At 32.6% G+C, this 15,269-nt stretch overlaps 2 protein-coding genes across 2 annotated transcripts; one reads left to right on the top strand and one right to left on the bottom strand.

Moving 5' to 3' along the window:
* The first annotated feature begins 4,589 nt into the window (after positions 1-4,589).
* LOC102668711 (uncharacterized) lies at positions 4,590-5,372 on the top strand. The gene has a single exon (XM_006595315.1). It carries the CDS (start codon positions 4,590-4,592, stop codon positions 5,370-5,372), a length of 783 nt encoding a protein of 260 aa, XP_006595378.1.
* A 3,638-nt stretch (positions 5,373-9,010) lies between these two features.
* On the bottom strand, positions 9,011-14,111 carry LOC100794476 (uncharacterized). The gene is made up of 2 exons (XM_003542725.5): positions 13,521-14,111; positions 9,011-10,462 (listed from the first exon to the last, which is right to left on the bottom strand). Exons 1-2 carry the CDS (start codon positions 13,806-13,808, stop codon positions 10,283-10,285), a joined length of 468 nt encoding a protein of 155 aa, XP_003542773.1. The 5' UTR covers positions 13,809-14,111; the 3' UTR covers positions 9,011-10,282.
* Positions 14,112-15,269: the final 1,158 nt, after the last annotated feature.

Below are 15,269 nucleotides of genomic sequence, written 5' to 3'. Positions count from 1 at the left end.
GAATAAAAATGCGGATTCAGGGTCCACCAAGTACGGTTACTTTTATGCATACTCGGTGCTTCAAAACATAAAAGCAAGGAGTTATAATAAAAATGTATTTTTCTCTTTAAAAAATAAAAAAATGTTTTAATTTTATACTAATTTCTTGTAAGTATTAATTTATAATAATTACCCTTTTAGTATAGCTAGACAACATACGCTAAATTTGTGGGAAAAAAATTATATTTAATTCTTGTATAATACACTTTAAAAAAAAATCATAAATTAATTTGTGCAGATAACTGAGGCTCCCACCCGTAAACCAAAGCGGTAGTTGAACCCCCCAAAAAAAACTGATTGTTCTAATCAATTATATTATTTATAATCAGGACAAAAATTGTATCAAACTTTGTTATATCTTTGTTGTGAAAATTTTATCATAAAAATAATCACACATAATTCTAAAATGAATTATACAATCAACAGTAAAATTAGACTAAGATTCTTTAAGGAAAATCTTGATAGATAGAAGAAAAAAATGGTCAAAATGAAAGACTCGACTAAATATGATTATTTAGATTTGCTGTAAAATTAGTGATAACAAAATTGGTAGATAATTTCTCCTAAAAAAATTTGGCAAATAATTCACATAAATGTGATGGTAAAAAATAAAAATATATACTCACAAATAGAAGTGTTGAGTTTATTTTAAGGATTTTCCGTACAAATTAGAGTTAAAAAGGTTATTTTTAATTTGATATTGATTTTGCAATATAAAAATGCTATTGAAAATAAGAAAGTTACGTTGATAGCATTGCACTATTCCTTAAAAAAATCTTGCACTATTCCTTAAAAAAATCTTGCACTATTTAATAATTATAATTATTGTTTCTGCATAAGTTACTTAATTTATAAAATTTCCCTTTTGTTGAAATTTTAAATTTGTAATTAATGTTTTCTTTCAAATTTGGATTAATATTTATCCAATCGTTGTATTCTTCTCTTTTCATCTTTCTCTTTCCTTTTCATGTCTGCCTTGTTGAATCTTTTTTGCTTAGCGGTTAGCAACCTACTCTTCAAAAACTACATGGACAATGGACAACAAACACTGTTTACAACTCATACAAAAGATTTTTTTTATCTTGTATTAATATTTTCAATTTTGTTTTATGTTCCTTTAGTTTAGAAATTTTCACCTTTGTTGTAAAGGATTGCTTTCTATAGATGATTGTTTTCGTTTAAAAACGTTCTTGTCCTTTGATTTTTTTTTTATTTGATAAGGGGATTATAATAAGAAGATTTAAAAAAATTGTATTATTACTTTTCAAAAAGAAAAAAATAAATTAATATTGTATACTTAACGTTTTGGATTTATTATTCATCTTAAATGGTCCCTGAATTTCAATAGCTTTATATATTCTCCTTTGAATTTCGAAACTAATAAAGAAGCATGTATATATATATATAACTTTAGAGAGTTATCACTCATCTTTTAAATATTTATTTTTTGTAGTTTTTTTTCCTCAAATCCCATCAATTTTTTTTGTTTAAATGGTATTTTAATTAAATGTTAGGTGCACCCAGCAACTAGCAACACTCTTGTGTCAAATTGAAATTGGACTTTGGTATCTGCTTGCGGATGTGATACTACTAGTCTCTTAGTTGGCCCATTTCTATTCTTTGTTATGAAAAGGAGGTGCAACACAAATTGGTTTTTGATTGAAGAGCATGCTAAATTTTATTCCAATCTGCAACAAGTATGTCATCTAATCGTTGTTACAGGCACGAGCATGTGGGTTTTAAAAAGTTTTTTTTTTTACTTCAAAGGAAAAACCTTAACAAAATCAGAGGTTCTAAATAACACCCAGAAATCTAATGTTTCAAATTCACTGGTGGTCAAGTCTCTCAGGGTAGTAAGAAATAGGTTAAGCAAGGGCTTTATGAGTGAAAAGAGTCATAGATTCATTGCATGGTTTTAAATTTTGAGCCCAATAAGTTTCACCCATTTTTAAGACATGAGATAGTTTTTAAATCAAGTGTAACCCTTACGTGTTTATTTTTATGGTGGTATTGGAAAACTCTCATTAATTTCGGAATTCATATCAGGTTAATTTTCTTTTCTTTTTTACTTAATCCGTTCTAATTTGAATCTTTGAGCCCTTAGAAATTTATGCCCAACAAATCAGCTTTGATGAATATTTTGGACATGAAGTTTATAAATCAGCCAAACTCTCTTTTGAATGATAATTTTCAGATTGAAAGTTGATTCTTCATTACTCAAAGACCGAATCAATAAAAAAGAAAATATCCCAAGTAATAACTTCGTATGAGAATATGAAATTTGTTTTTTCGTTTATTTTTAAAACCTTTTTTCCTTTTTTAGGCTATGTCCTTTCCAGCTCCGATGCCGTTGTTGTTTTCATAAACATAATGAGTATAGAAGAAAAAGATGAATTATTAGTCTGGTCCATGTCATCCTCAGATCTGAAGAGGTAGTTAATTGTTTCCTTGAGCTTGATGAGTAGCAGTCACTTCTAAGAAAATAAGTGAGAAATTGAAGTCAAAACTTGTAGTTAAAATAGAATAATCTGATGTCAATTGATTAATGTACTTGGTGATAAAAAATAACGATTCTAATACAGAGGATTTAGCACTCACCTTTGCGGTGTGTTTGCTGTTGATTGAAATATGATTTATTTATGTTGATTCCACAGGTTCTTAAATTTTATGTTTGTCTAAGACAGAGGATACTAGGATAGTGAAATAAAAAAGAAAGAATCACGTACAATTTATTTATTTTACTTAAATATCATCCGTCTGATGCAGGCTGAGTCACTTACCAATTGCAAAATCTAATCTAGATTTATGGTTATACATATGACCAATCGAAAACTCTGACAAAAAATATTACTCATTTTTCTTCTTTTTATTGCGTGTTTGTGCACTTTCATTGGCCTCCTAGATTTCAATGCTTCGTTGGCAGGTAAGAAATTCCTTGTTACTACAAGCAAAACACATGCAAAGTGTGTCTTGTTCTTTTGTTCCTCCAAGAATCCAATGCATTGAATCAGTGACGAATGACGAGGTTTTCTGATTAGAACTTAGAAGTGTTTATCGTGATACTTCTAATAGCATATAGAATTTCACACATCAGGAACTCATGACCATGTTTAATGTTAATTATATTAAGAAAAAGAAAAATATTAACATCAAAATTAAAGGATGGCTTTAATTAACCAACTAAAATTGATAATATTTTACTAGGAAAAACATTTATTACACTTTTTTATTTTATTTTTAATATATTCTTCAATAAAATCTTGTCTTTTAATTATTTAAATTAGTCATTTAGATTGATGTTAATGAAACTATAAGAAAAAAAACACTTTTTTAATATTTTTTTTCATAAATATCTGTCGTAAGAGATCCATAATTTTCTTGAAACAAGTAATTGAACATTTAGGAGTTTCCCCCATAAGGGTTTAATTATAATTAAACTATTTCAAAATAAAATAAAATAATCTAAACTAACACAATCTTCTTCATTCTCTCTTTTTTATCATTTTCAATTCGAATTATCAGAAAATTCATTGTTCTTTTTCTACTTGTTGCATAGATGACAATACTAAGGACTAGTCTTTAGTTCCATGAGGAGAGACACCTCATGTTCAAAGAAAAAAGAATTCATGATAGTATTAAAATAATTAGTTTTATAATTGTCTATTATTTTAATTTATTATAATCTAATCTTTGTTTAATTAACATTGTAGGTATATGGGCTCTCATTATCATTGTACATCTCATCATAACTCACACGGGACGTTTCTGAGATTAATCAATAACCATTATCACTGAACTTATACCTTGAAATTGGACATCTCATACCTTAACATTCGCCGCACCTAATAGAAATTTGCAAGGCATAGATTGGGGCACAGTCACAAGCACCATATGGTAATCATCCTCCGCAGGAGGTTTTATTCACTATTTTCCAATATTTAAGTACACTTTCATGAGAGCAGGGACGAATATCACGCACAAAACGACACAGTTGCCACCCCATGCCAAATCCATTTAGAAAAGAGTCCCATTATTTGTTGGCTCAATCTATCCAAGTTCGTGTGCATTTAAACTTTTCCTCATTGTGTCTTGTCTTTGGTATTAAAATGTTTTACTTATTATCCCCTAGAATTGTTTTGTTAGAGATCAAATGTATCTTTTCACACGAAAAGAAATTTTATTGGAATCAAATAACAACATTATCAATAACAAAACTTTATTTTTTATTATTTAAGACAATTACACATTCAAAAACTTGAATATACTTATTAAATTGAAACCACTCATTGATTTACATATTTCATATTCCTCTCATAATACTGAAACAACTCATATTAATTGATCTACCGCTATTCATTTGATACTCTCTCACAATTATTAGTGTAGTCGATGGAGATCTCACAATAAATGCACCCTTCCTTTGACCCCAACAATTCACTCTCTTCCTTAACTAACATTAGCTGTACAACCTCTGCCATCAACAATGTTTTTCCTTTGAAGGAAACCCAACAACACTTGGTTGCTAATTGTGCTAGAATTCCAACACAGTAATGGGTTGTTGTGTGAGTAGTAGTCACAAAACCTCAACCTCATCACTAGCAAAATTCCATGATCCACCAAAACCTCTCACTAAACCTTCAGAAAGCAATAGTACTGTAGAGGAGACAGTGAAGGAAGTGCTCTTGGAAACCCCGACAACCTTTGCCAAATCAAAACCACAAAAGCCACACCAAAACACAAACTTTCACAAGTTTATGGAAGAAAAAAGCAAGGTTGAGAAGAGGGCATTGACATTGTCCATTTACAAAGCCGAAGACACCACCACCTCAGAAGAAGTTTGCAGCTTGAGCAGAACCGTGTCCAGAGCTACTTCAATCACCGACCAGAGAGAAGAAATGCGCAAAAGGGTATATAGATCTCATCCCAAATTGCAGAAAAATCGTTCCTTTCCCGGTGAAAGAAGAGAGAGAACGGTGGTGCATGGTGCAAGGAACAATAATAATGTTGGGTCTGTGAGGTTGGTTCAGTGCAGAGACCAAACGAGTCAGAAAATTGGTAACGGCGGAACGGGTCGCCGGAGAGATGCCGCCGAGAATTCTCTCCGGCGGTCAAGGTCGCAGGCCACCGTCGCCGGCGCCGGAGCAGCTAGGCCCGTCATGGGTCGGAGCCCATATGTGAGAAAACCTAACCGGTCCACTGCGAGTATAGGAATCGGAACGGCGGAGAACGGTGGCCGGAAAACGGAGAAACCGGCGACGACGGAGAAATGGCCTTATGCGGGTGAGTCACTGGAGAATCCACTTGTGTCATTGGAATGCTTCATCTTTATATAGGGTTTTGTGAATGTGTCCGGTGACGGTGGTTGTGGGTGGCGCCACAAGTGAGGCACCGTCATGTTGTTATTAGTAACTAGTCCTCATTATTATTTGTGTACTTTGTTCAATCTTGTTAATGAGTTTAATGCAGTTTTGGTGTAAATATGGTAAGTCAAAGGGCGAGTGTAGGACATTGTCTCGACTTTTGGGTTCAATTCTAGACATATGACATATCACTTGTGCAGTAAATGGGGTTAGTAAAAACAGAAAACTGAGAGGGTAAAATGTACAACCAAAATTTTTTTATAAAAATAATTTTTGAGAATATAGAAAAAATTGAAAAAACTTGTTTGATAACAACCAAAATAAAAACTAGAAACAGACATAATTCTTCCCACTGTTAGTATTTTATAATGGCAAATGCAGTGTTTTGTGTACATATTTGGTAAATAGACCTAATTAATATATAATTAAATTATTTATTTTATTCCTACAATTTCACGATTTATATATTTTAATTTTTATAATTTAAAAGTTATTTTTTGTCTTTATAATTTATATTTTAATTTATTTTTAGTTCTTATAATTTAACAGTAATTTTTTTATAATTTTTTATAATTTTTTTTAATCTTTATAATTTAAAAGGGATTTTTTTTTTGTCCATGTTCATTTTCCTGCTAAACTTTATCTTTGTTTGGGCTCAAGGTTTCCTCCTAAAACTGAACTGAGTATCACGCACATGGATTTTGCATCTCGAGGCTTGCAAGCCCCAATGGTCCACTTTGATAACATATTTTATAGCACACTAGCTAGAACATTCCATAGACCATGCAGGAGAATATTTCCACAACAAAGCAACAATTCGGAAACTTTAATTATAATTGCTTTTGAATTTTTGAGTGGTTAAAATTTTATTGCAACAAAATTTATAATAAAGAGAGAAGTGAATGGTGAGATAAATTGATAAGATAAAAATAAATAAATAAAATAATATAGTAAAAGAATGTTGTATGTTAAGTTATTTTGTTTTTAGCAAATTTGATAATAGTATTCAATTCAATTTTGTTAATCGTTGACCTAGGTGTAAGTGCAATGCTTGAAAAATTATTAAAACTAACAGCAATAGTGTATTAATAATATCTAATGTTTCATCTTTTAATAAAATAAAAAAATTATACTTGCATTTCTCTATTTACTTTTGTTAATGGAATGGCTAGCAAAACCATATAGAATTTGATTTGAGAAAGGAGGGAAACTATACACAGTGATGCTAGTGATAGTGGTCCTCATTTTTATTTATTTTTTATATCAAACAGTTACTGAGTTTTCTCTTGGTGGGATTCTACTATGGACATTATTTTATGGTGCAAATCCATATCAACCATTTTGGACACTTAGGTTTCATCCTCTTAAGCACAAGAGACAAATAGGTTATAATCTAACATCAATCATGTGGAATGATATGGTTATGCAGAAAGAAGGAATGTCCATAGGCTCAAAGTTCAAAACTCAACCCAAAAGAGTAGCAAAGTGATTCGATGATGGACAACTAAAAGAATTCTTTAATATTTTCAGATTCGTCAATATCTGCCTCCACTGAAATTCAAAAGGGTCACGATTTTGATTACTCCTGAAATGTACCTGTCCTGAAGAGTAGAATAGTTTTTGGAGAATGTAAATTAATTAATTAAATCAACCAAAAAATGTTAATTATTTAACATTCTGAGAGATAAAAAAAAAACAAAGAAAAAAGCTTCATAGTTTTCCAACAGTTTATAGGAAGTCAAATTCGCCACCATTGCCTTAGAATTTAATTACATTGGGAAATTGTAAGAGATTAATTAAAATATATTGCTTTTGAGGATTAAAGAGATTTAAATATAATTTTTTTTATAAGAGACTTAAAACTAAGTTAGTTTAAAATTGTTTTGCGTCGTCTTTCAAGTAAATGATACATAGTTCTGCAGAAAATTATTTGAAACATAATTCGACTCCTCTTTTCATGTTTCGTTGTGTTTTACAGTCTCCCTTCATAATTATGAGCTGCTTTACCACGCAACTTCCGGTCATTTTCTCGGATTTATTGAGGCTTATTATAAATAGGTATACCACCCTTCTTTTTCACTTTTTATTAACCTCAACATTTACAACATTTACAATATCCAGCATTAAGTTCCTTTTACTCTCTCCTCACTTCGCACAATAGCAACGACTCTGGTTTCTCAAAATTTGAATTCGTATTCAATCAAATTTAGAATTTAGTCCCACAAAAGGTCATGGACCTTATCTTGTTCGATAAAATATTTAAGGACCATTGAATCTACATTACATTTATTCTGTATAGAATTTCAATATATTGGCATATTCTGTGATAGGTTTATACCCTTGCTTTTGTTGTAATTATTTTCACCTTTACATTATATACTTGGGTCTTTGAATAGATTCCATTTATTGCATCTCAAATTTTCTTCATCATTCTAAGAAACATACATTGAAGCTTTATAATCTCGTGTAATATATGTTGGATATATGTCATCTGTTCTACTACTTGTCAAGGGACTGAATGTCTAAATTTACATTTTTTCCCTTTAACATGATTTTGTCTTATATGTGAAAATAAAAAACAGTAACAGTTAATCTACATTAATTCGCGCAATACCCTGTCAACTTAACTATACCCTCCTTAACATGATATGAACAAGTTGATAGTTGAGACCATTTTAAATATTTTGTTTTGTGAATGGGGATCCTAAAAACTCTATAAATCTCTAAACTTGAGAATTCTCTCCTTAACTAAATGGATTCACCATTTTTTTTCATAGAACCCAAAATTAAAATGAATGAAAAACAAACTACTCTTTTACACAATAGAAAGTTCAATAGCCAACTCAACATAAAGCAAGGAAAAAGATTAACAAAAAAAACAATCACATTCTAAAACTTTGTTTTATATCAAAACTCATCCTCAAGATTCATTATTTGAAAAATAATGAACTAAACAACACAAAACTACTATTATTTGATTAATTTTAAAAGTGACCATGAAACAATTAAAACTAACCTATCCCAGTACCTGAAGACTCTCACTATGCAAATATATGAAAGAGGATCATTATAAGAAGTATTATCCTTGTGCCTGAATTCAAACACATAACCAACCCATCACCAAGATACAACTTTATAATTGTGCCAAGACTCCCCCTCACCATGAAACAATCAAAGCAGATAAAATTAAACATAAAAAAAAAACATTAACATTATTAATAATAAACCAAGAGACAACTTTTTGTACCCCACATATGATTCCCATCACCATTATTACTCTCTTCATTGTTTTCAAACGATGGCTAGGGACCTAGGGTGCACAAGTTTAAAAACTTGGGCTCCATACCAAAGTTTCTTATGAACGGTTAGATTTTTATAACTTTGAATTAATGGTTGTGATATTTTCTCTTTTTTATCTTTTTATTTCTCTTTTTATGACTTTCTTTCCCGATTTACCCTGTAATTATCCTTGATTCTATCTTTTCTCTCACCACTCAAAATCTTTCCAAACCTTAATCCCAACCACATCCTCATCCTCTCCTCCTCCGGCAACTTCTCTACACTCTTCTCCGGCGACCATGTCTCTCTACCATATATGTCAATGGCTTTCATAAAACCAACAACAACACACATGAAACATAAAAAAAACTTCAAGAAACAAATCTGAAACAGAAAAAAATGAAACTCAAACTACCATACAAGTCTTGCAGAAATGGATATGAATTAGACCACAAAAAAAACAAAACTTGAAGCACCGTAAAACCTGTGACACCCACCAAAGCGGCAAAGCCAAACGCCAACAAAACGAAACTCCACCCACCGCCACCGCCACTGCCGCGGCCACCACCACCAATGGCTCGCCTCCGAACTCAAACCGACAACATAACACTCCACTTCATCCCCTACCTCAGTGCTTCCGCGAACACCTTCGACGACGTCAACAAAGGCATCATGATGAAGGCGCAAATTGACCACCTCCACGCACCGCCTGCGACGCGTTACTCTTCTGTGTCGTCGTCATGAAGAAAGTGAGGGGTATTCCGGTGGCCGTGATCCACTTCTGGATCTGGATCGCAATTGGAAAGATGGTAGGTGAGACCGTGAGAGAGAAGAGAGGCAGGGACAAATTGGGAAAAACAAGAAAAAATCGAAAATGAAAAATAACAAAAAAATCTGAACTCTTTGATCAAAATGAACGGTTATAAAAGACTTTGGCATGGTGTCCAAGTTTTTTAACTTGTGCACCCTATCCTTCGTCTTGTTTTCATACTAAACTAAATAAACCACAATGGAAATAGTAGAGTTTTTGAATTTTGCAATGTTCTATTTAATACTTAAACATAACAAACACCAAATAAAACAAAGTAGTTTGTGTTGCGTATCAACCACTAAACCAAAAATTGTGTCGTGACTCGGTTGAATTGTGTGTTGATCTACTTCTAAAGTCTCAATGGGCATTAAAATCCACTTTTAGTAACATATAACCAGAGTTGGATTTTTTATCTTCACGTCTTACTTTCTATTATTAATCATAAAGAGATATATTCCTAAGAATACTACATAATATGAAGATCTTTGGAAATTAATGTGCTAGAGAGGATTTACCCAGTTGATGGGATTCAATCTATTGATAATTTGATTTACACAGGAAAACCCCCTGAAAGCTTTTCATGATTCATTTACTTCAAAGACAATGGATATCTAATTGCCAAACCCAGTTTGCCTAAAACTAAATCCTATTTTACATGTCATAAACTGTAAAGAGAGCTCCAGAGGTAAAAATGAATGGAAGGCAAACCCCAAGAAACAGCCTACTCTTCACAGAAAATGAATCCAGCCCTTGATGTAATATGCAGAACTTTTGTCTATGTTCAAATCTCCTCTCAGACTTGGTTGATAGTAGTAGTAGGGAGGGTGTTGGAAGAGGAACAAGGTAATGTGTTGTTATGCTGATGAGAAGGCCAAGAAATTCGTTCCGGATAACATGGAGCAGGATGCGCAATAAATGTAGGAATCTCATCTCCAGGCATTAGAACTGAAACACCACTGGCATATACACTCATCTGCAAAAGTTAGAAGAAAAAATAAAGAGAGGATGAAATTCATATATAATTATTACAAAAATGAAGTTATCTCCTGCAATAGATTAGTCAAATTCTGGGATTCAGTATGTGTAAGATGATTGAAGAAACTTGTTATACCAAAAGTGGACCAGAAATCAAACCGTTGTCCACTGTAAACTTTCAGAGGAAAGCAACAAATGCTTCTTTGGTTGCTCTATGTCTAAGGATGTGGTTTATGCAATAAACTCTTATTACATGATAGCTTATGTCATTATTTCAACCATAAACTTTATTGAATAAGTTAAAAAGAGCTTTCTTAACGCGGTATAACAAGAAGCTTAATAAAATAAGCTAAGAAGAACTTATGAGTCATAAGTTATTTTTATAAGTTCAAATAGATTATGTATAAACTCTTCCAAACACCCCTTTAAAAGCATAACTTTTAGCATCATAATAGAATAAAATGTACTATAAATGAACATGTGGAATCATTCAGGGTAGGCTATTTAGAGTATGCAATCATCTAGGTGGTGTTCATACACATTATGCATCTAGACATAGTAATGCAATAGCTGCATTACTATTTTGTAGTTTGACTTTTCAGCACAAAAAGCAAATTCACCAAGAGGAGCTGGTCAAGAAAAATAGAAGACAGTAACATATCAGAAAGGAGAAAGCAATTGATTAATAATTGTATTATCACCAATTTTTAGCTGAAGATTCGATCAGGTTAGTTGATTATGACGGCTTTTCAACGTAAAAAAAAATGCTCAGTTAAAGATAACATTCCACACAATATCAGACAAAGCAAGGCAGGTATGGATCTATTGGTCAGTGAATTGGTCGGTGCCATTCACAAATTTTTTATAGAAAAAAGTCGCTAAGATAAGTAGGTAAAACACCCTAGAGCCACCCAAATTGACTATTGTTGAACAGAATTTTACTGTGAAGTTATTTGCATCCTATGCTAAACTTGTAAACTAAGATCTAGCTAGTGAAATATATCACATCAGTCATCAAAGTGATTAAATCCAACTGTATAAGATTCACTAGGTTACACAGAATCTTTTCCTAGACTTCTAGTGGCTCATTTCTGTATAAGATTAAATGAAATAAAGTGACAAAAAATAAATACATTCATATCATATATTTGACAATAATATAAACACACAGACGAGACATATGGATCCACAGAAAACAAAGCATGGTACTTGGTAAAGTACCTTGGTAATAAATACAGAAAAGACAATTGTTAAAGAATCAATAGACAAAAGATTTTTTTTTATGAAAAATCACACGCAATAAGATTATATTAGAAATTATGATGGAGTGGGTTCATAACAAAACATATATAAACTATTTTGATTTTTTAACCGGGCATTTGAGTGTTTCAGATCACTTGCTACTAAGACTACTAGATTAACAATTCAACAATCACATGCTATATTTCTACCTTTCTGGGAGATTGATTCATATCTAATCCAATTTCCTTCTAGGTATGGTTTGTTACAGAAATGTTAAGCTAGCTTTTATATAAAGAAAATTCCAACACGGTCTCTGACTAATATCATTAGTCATTAATATAAACAATAAAAAAGAAACTCCATGTCAGAAGCCAAAGTGCGTGGAGCATTTTCACCAAAGTCCATATTCTGCAATCTATATTCCATTAACACATTACACTGAGATCCACCTAAGTTGATGAAAATGCCAAAAAAGTAAGCTAGTATTAAATTCTGTATTAGTTCCTTTCAAAATAAAAAAATTTGAATTTGTTGATGAGGGAGCTTTTCTCTCCAAAACCTCATTGGCCAAATACTAGAGAATCATTAAATTAAATAGTTTTGATAAAAGGTGAAAGAAACAAATCCATTAATGTAGAGACAGTGTCCTAATCAAAAAGTTGTGCCCTACTAGCCAACTGAGATTGGATAAGTAGGTGGGCCAGGCATGTTCCACCGAAGGAATGGCACAAGGCAGACAACACAATTGTTACATGGTACTGGTTCATCATAGGATGCTACACTACACTACATTAAAAGAACTAAAATATTATTAAAGTTGGTATAAGCCAAGAAGATATATATGTAGAATAAAATACAATATACCATGTGGTTACTTAATTTCTCTATTGTAGCATACAAGACTAGCATTTAAACTTTGACCAACTGTCTGAGACCACAAACACAAGCCACACACGGTTTCATCAAAGATTTTGAAGGTGCCGGAGCGGATGAACAACAAGGATAATGTGTGGGTCTCAAGTCTCAACTTTAATCACAAAGATTTATTTACAAGGACTCGTGGCAAGGGACCAAGTGTTGAGTAGAAAGCTTCCATGGAGGACCATCTCCTCATAAAACTTACAAGACAATACAGTTCAATCACAAATCATAACCAAGATAATTGACACAACGTGCAAATGCAGCATGAAATCAAAATAAAAAAATGGTGGGGTTAGCTTAAAGCTATTAAATTCACTTTCCATTAAGAAAAAAAAAAGTTGGGTTTGTCTGTGCTAAATTCAGATTTTTTACAGAAGGGAAGTTACGGATTAAGAATTTAAGATTAACCACCACAGCAAAGTAGCAAACTATTAGTACATATCTATACCAAAGAAAATGCATAAACGTTTGACAATTGAAAAAAGAGAGAAGAGAAGAGTCACTGTGAAAACCTCTAATGGAAGGTCAAAATTGTTGGGAATTCCAACATTGAATATCCAAATTCAAATTCTGAGAATGATCAAGTAAATATAGAAGATGGTGGTGATTGGGATGATAAGCACAAACACAAAAACACTATGAAATTAAATAAAAACACCCCAGAAGAAGTTTATTAAAAAACATAACAAAAAGACTAGTAATTTACAGAAACGCCCAAGATCCAGCATTCCGAGAGCAATTAAATTAAATTAAATCAAAATAAAAATGATAAAACGCTCCAAACACGCCACAGCAAGGAAAAAAAACAACTTTTGGCACGAAAAGGTAGAGGCTTTAACCTTGGAACGAGGGAAAATCACTTTTTTTTAATGATATTATCATTATTTACTTACTTTAGGGGAAGCGTGAGCGAGTTTGCCGGAAAAGCCGATCTGGGCCTCGACGTCGGAGGGGCTGCGTCGGCGGGTGGTGGCGGAGGGGGAGAGTGGCGGCGAGGTGGGGCGGAGGTAGCGCTCAAAGATGGCCATGACAAGGAACATGGAGATGAGAATGGCGGTGGCGACGAAGCCGAAGGAGACGGCGTTGACGGAGCTGTCAAAGTTGGTCCAATGCTCGTCTCTGTGGACGTTCAGAGGAGCACCGATTGGTGGCCACCCATTGGTCTGCTCTCCGACCACCATTTTTGTTGCAAACTAAGGTTGTCTTGTACCGCTATGCTTATGTTGTTGTTGTTTTTGTTGACATTTTTTGTGGCGAGAGAGAGAGAGAGAGTAAAGTAACAGTACTAGAGTGTTACTGTGTTAGGCAATGGAGAAAGAGAGAGAAGGGAGAAGAAGAGAGGAGAGGAAGTGAACTTTGGAATTTGGATAGGAGTATAGGACCTCTCCTTTTCTATATATTTTGAGAGAAACGATAAAAACAGAAACACCTATTTCACAGTTATAGTACTATAATTTTCCTTTCTATTTTTTTATTAGGATGTTCAATCATTAATGATGTGTTCCACCTCACAAATTTATCTAGATGTAAACTTAATTTTAATGAATTCGTGTTTTAAATTATATAAAAAAATGTTTATTTTAACTAAGCTTTTATTAAACAGAGTTTAGTTTAATTGATAGAGTTTTTATAATTTTTTTCATATTTGAATTTAATTTTTATTTTTACAAATAAAAAAAATCTTGCTTTGATGAAAGTGAAATAGGTTGAAAAAGAAATGGAAGAAGAGATAAATGAGTGAAAACTAATGTTTTCTACTTGATTGGAAAAGTGGGAAATAAATTGATTTTTTTTTTATAAACGTGATTCTGTTATGCATGATTTCTCCTTGAATATGTGAAGATAAGAGGATAAATGAATCGTGACAAAAGACACACGAACACACTCATGTTATTGTTATTGTTCGCTCATGCATGCACATTCTTTCTTTTCTTTATCGACAAAGTGCACCCTAGACACCACGCAAGCTACCATCCTTCACCGCCACAGTTTGCAACATACTACTAGACGCCAATGGAGTATCTATACATGGGGGACAATGATGCACAACAAGGGCGTTAGCATTGTCATTTTTGTTCGTTAGCATTGAGACACAAAAAAGAGGGATGAAACATTTCAAACCCGTATAGATAAAAAGAAATTTAAAAAAACATTAATAAATATATTTTCACTCTATTTCTCTTTCATGTCTCTTGAAGCAAATAATCTTTATTTTCACCCTATTCCTTACCTAATTCTTTTATCCATTTGATTCATCTCTTTTTATTTCCTTCCTCTCTACCAAGCGCACCTTTAAAGAGATTTAATTTTGTTTTGACCTCAAACATCATTAGGGTAACCTCATCTGGTGTATTGTTCACTACATCATTAGGGTCATTGCATCTAAGGAATTATTCTCTTTGATGTTGATTTGAGCCTCATGTTTTGATCCTTAAAAGGTTCATCAGTGGATTAAAGGAGAAAGATGCTTATAAATTGTCCTTAGCCTCAATCCCTAAGCAATATGAGACTACTTTGGTGTTTCAGAACAGTAGCCCTTTGTTGAGACTTAGGGGCTATAAGTCATGACAACCCTCATATTTGGTTTAGACCTTTCTTCTAGTGTCAATGTTCCAATCTCAAGTCAGCTACATTGTCAAGAT

Source organism: Glycine max, chromosome 13, assembly GCF_000004515.6.
Source record: "Glycine max cultivar Williams 82 chromosome 13, Glycine_max_v4.0, whole genome shotgun sequence".
NCBI lineage: Eukaryota > Viridiplantae > Streptophyta > Magnoliopsida > Fabales > Fabaceae > Glycine > Glycine max.
The sequence above is the reverse complement of the archived record's forward strand: the minus strand, read 5'-3'. Positions and strand labels throughout refer to the sequence as shown.

What these genes read in the sequence shown, in the direction of transcription:
- LOC102668711 (XM_006595315.1), top strand. Translation starts at nt 4,590, where the DNA reads ATGGGTTGTTGTGTGAGTAGTAGTCACAAAACCTCAACCTCATCACTA.
- LOC100794476 (XM_003542725.5), bottom strand. Translation starts at nt 13,808, where the DNA reads ATGGTGGTCGGAGAGCAGACCAATGGGTGGCCACCAATCGGTGCTCCT. An exon ending in TCGCTCACGCTTCCCCTAAA is followed by an intron (nt 10,463 to 13,520) that starts GTAAGTAAATAA and finishes TAACTTTTGCAG; the next exon opens with ATGAGTGTATATGCCAGTGG.